Source organism: Austrofundulus limnaeus, unplaced genomic scaffold (genome assembly GCF_001266775.1).
Source record: "Austrofundulus limnaeus strain Quisiro unplaced genomic scaffold, Austrofundulus_limnaeus-1.0 Scaffold511, whole genome shotgun sequence".
NCBI lineage: Eukaryota > Metazoa > Chordata > Actinopteri > Cyprinodontiformes > Rivulidae > Austrofundulus > Austrofundulus limnaeus.
The window spans coordinates 242,927-246,691 of record NW_013952913.1 but is presented as its reverse complement, the minus strand read 5'-3'; the positions used below and the strand labels follow the sequence as shown (position 1 = coordinate 246,691).

Here is a 3,765-nt window from a genome sequence, read left to right as displayed (position 1 = left end):
TTATCAAATTAAGTGAAATAAGATAATTACTTGTTGAAATAAGAACAATTTCCAGGCTAAGATTCATTTCAGCTGTTTGTATCCAGAGTTGTAAAGTAACTAAATACAAATACTTTGTTACTGTACTTAGAAATTTTGGTTATTTGTACTTTACTGGAGTAATTATTTTTCAGCGTACTTTTTACTTTTACTCATTACGTTTTTTTACACAATTATCTGTACTTTCTACTCACTACATTTTTTAAAAAGGTAAGAAGTACAAAGTCGTTACTTCTGTTTTATTCCGAGTTGTTTTTACTTAAAAAAAATACTAACCTGATGAATTGTCTCCTGGATCGTGAATTTAATTCTGGTTGGATGTGAAGTATAAATATTTACTATTCTGACATTAGTTTGTACACAGTCCATCACTGCTGCACGCTGTTAGAAAATATATATTTTTGGAGAAGTCACCTCTCAATAAATGTCATTTTGGAAAATCTAACTGCTCACTTTTACTCAGTACTTTTACTTTTAATACTTAAGTAGATTTTGTGAAATTTACTTTTGATACTTAAGTACAAAAAATATCAGATACTTTAAGACTTTTACTCAAGTAATATTTTTAGAGAAGACAAAATATTTTTATGATAAGGTACTTGTACTTTTACTCAAGTATCACATTGAGGTACTTTATACAACACTGCTTGCATCCAGGATCTGGTTCTTCGTGATCTAACTATGACTGGAACAAAGACAGACCACAAACACAGAGCTTTGGCTTTGTTTCTTCACCAAGACTGACCAAAACGACGTCCTCATTACTTAAGATGAAGCCCTGATGCATTGATCCACCTCCAGCTCCATCCCATCATCACTCAGCAACATGATTCAGGATACCTGTGAGGTGAAAAAAATACGTCTTCTGGTTGAAGTGGAACAGCTGTTGCTCAATGAAGAGAGAAACTCTGAAACAGGCTGGTTGAACAGCAAGAATCTTTATTTTGCAGTCCATGAGATTACAGTCAAAAATCAAATTATGGCCTTCAATGCCAAATGATTCACCAAGTAAGAAAGATGGAGAATGAAGGCCAAGGGTGGGGGCGTACAAGGCTCTTTATAGGCTTCACAGATGTATCATAAATTTTGTCAAGGTATATACAGTATACATTCTTCCTAATATGGTAAGAAGATGCTCAGACAAGTGATCGATCATTTTAAGTGATACAAACTGTTTTATATGTGTTGTAACTAAAATATGACCTAAACCAAGCATTAAAATACACAAAAAGGCTGAAAAACACAAAAATAAAAGCTGAACATGTTTATTAATAACTACTGAAACTGTGTCATAAATACAATGCTGCGGCACCTTGAGATGAACATTTATATTCGGCATTTAAAGTCATGTAATTTTGTTCAAAGTCACTGTTGCGCAACACCTGTCCTGAGTTTACGCAAGGCTGTTATGTAGCTAAGCTAACTGAGCTAACCATGCTAACAGTGCTGTTATGTAGCTAAGCTAACTGAGCTAACCATGCTAACAGAGCTGCTATGTAGCTAAGCTAACTGAGCTAACCATGCTAACAGTGCTGTTGTGTAGCTAAGCTAACTGAGCTAACCATGCTAACAGAGCTGTTATGCAGCTAAGCTAACTGAGCTAACCATGCTAACAGAACTGTTATGTAGCTAAGCTAACTGAGCTAACCATGCTAAGAGTACTAATATATAGCTAAGCTAACTGAGCTAACCATGCTATCAGCTGTTATATAACTAAGCTAACTGAGCTAACCATGCTAACAGAGCTGTTATGTAGCTAAGCTAACTGAGCTAACCACGCTAACAGAGCTGTTATGTAGCTAAGCTAACTGAGCTAACCATGCTAACAGAGCTCCTGACTGCAAAGCCGGAGTTTGAACAGCTGCAGCTAGTGAAGTTCGACACTGCCAGTTTTCTTTCTGATACTGATACTAAGTAAAATTTGCCTGGTATCAACGATACTGACCCAATACTGATACTTTGTGATAACACACATAAGGGCTGTGTCCAAAACGGCAGGTCAGGTCCTCCGAAGGTCGAATTTGTCGGCCGCATACGTCACAGCGCCGCGACGAAGGACGTCCAAAACCGAAGACTCCTCTGATGCGGCCGACAAATACGTCCTTCCTTTGGCCCGAATCGAAGGACAGGTCRGATGGATCCTTCCCGGCCCAGCATATCCCATAATGCATTGCGGCCCGACCGGAGATTTTTTTATGCTAGTAATGGCGGACGAAGCGAGAGAAAAAAAATGCATTTTAGATAAAAATATGATGATATAAAAATTAAAAAAAAATGAGCGGTTGTAATTCTAATACTTTTATCATTTGTATAGACGTGTTTTTACATATTATTTTTTCGTCATAAAAAACGCGAAATAAACATGAACCTACAGCGGGTCAATTAGTTCTTCAAATGATACCTTTAAGTTAATTTTATAGTTTTGTGATATTAATAATGCTAATGWATCGATATTTTTCTAGTTTTGATTTAAGTTTGCTTGTTTAGCATCGTCACAGTTGCTAGGTGACAAGACGTACGCCGGGGTAAGGAGGGGAGGCTAGACCYTCCAAATTCACAGCCTCTTTTTTCCCGGTCTTCCCGGTCTACCAAGGACCCGGCCCACCTCGACCGGGGAGTCTGGGTCCTCCGGAGGACCCGGCCTGTCGTTTTGGACACAGCCAATGTGTCTGGTAAATCTTAAAAAGTAGCGTTTTTTTAAACTAACCGCTTTATAAATATAACATGACATAGTACTACATTTATTGATTTAAAAGTCTTTCTAACCCTAACCCTATATTTGTTTAGCACAAATTTAAATTCTTATTCTAAGGAAATATAATAGTTTTTAAATAGGGACTAAAAGTGAGAAAAAAAACTATTTAAAAGTTGTAACCTCATTTAGAATTTAATTACAGTTAGACGAAGAAGATTTTATGTTAAAATGACCTGCCATACACATAGACTGAGTGACTGACTAAGTGTGTGTCACTTTGCTGATGCGTTACCCAAGCGGAAGAAAAAGTAGTTCCCTCCAACCACATACGATTTAAACAAGATTTGAACAGCTCAGTTATTTTCCTCTACTTTCCTGTTAATGATATTTCTTATAACTGAATTATCAAGGTATCGATACCCTGATTTTAGTATCGATTCTAGAGCATGAAGTTCCGGTATCGGTAGTATCGATATTTCAGTATCGATCTGCACATAACTGGTGCTCAATGGTCTCATCTTCCTCCAGGCTCCGGTTGGTTTGGTGTCATTTTGTCAACGGTAGGATGGGAGACATGGCCACAAAAGCCCAGATGCCAACTCCGGAGACTGCGCTACCGGGCCGGACCGAGAGCAGCATCAAAGTATCCGGTAAGCTCTCACAGCTAGCTAATTAGCGTCGACATGCTAACATGTTACAAAACTTCGACACAACCGTTTTAAGTACCGAAAATAAATAGTTGCAGTGGTACACTTCGTACGCATACATTTCAAAAGAGTCGTCTTGCACGTCACAGTCACATCTGCTTTCAATAAAACGTTTTAAAATAAMGTTTTAGCCAGCTAGCACCTGCTACAGTCTGCGCATGCGCACATCGGTTTCCAGCAGCATGGACTTGGAACAACAAAAACAAAGTTGTTTATCTTCTTTTTGAGTTAGATTCTTACGACTCACCTGCATTTGTGCAAATAAATCAAAATATTAACTCAAAATTTAAACCCAGCAAAAGAAAAAAACTTAAAATGATCAAA

The 3,765-nt window shown here is 37.6% G+C and overlaps 1 protein-coding gene across 1 annotated transcript in view; it reads left to right on the top strand.

Moving 5' to 3' along the window:
* Nucleotides 1-3,196: 3,196 nt before the first annotated feature.
* Nucleotides 3,197-3,765, top strand: part of msraa (methionine sulfoxide reductase Aa) — a gene marked incomplete in the record, with an annotated part of 74,237 nt that continues 73,668 nt past the window's right edge. Inside the window, 1 exon segment of the mRNA XM_014025939.1 lies at nucleotides 3,197-3,384. Coding sequence (XP_013881393.1) covers nucleotides 3,243-3,384 — 142 coding nt within the window.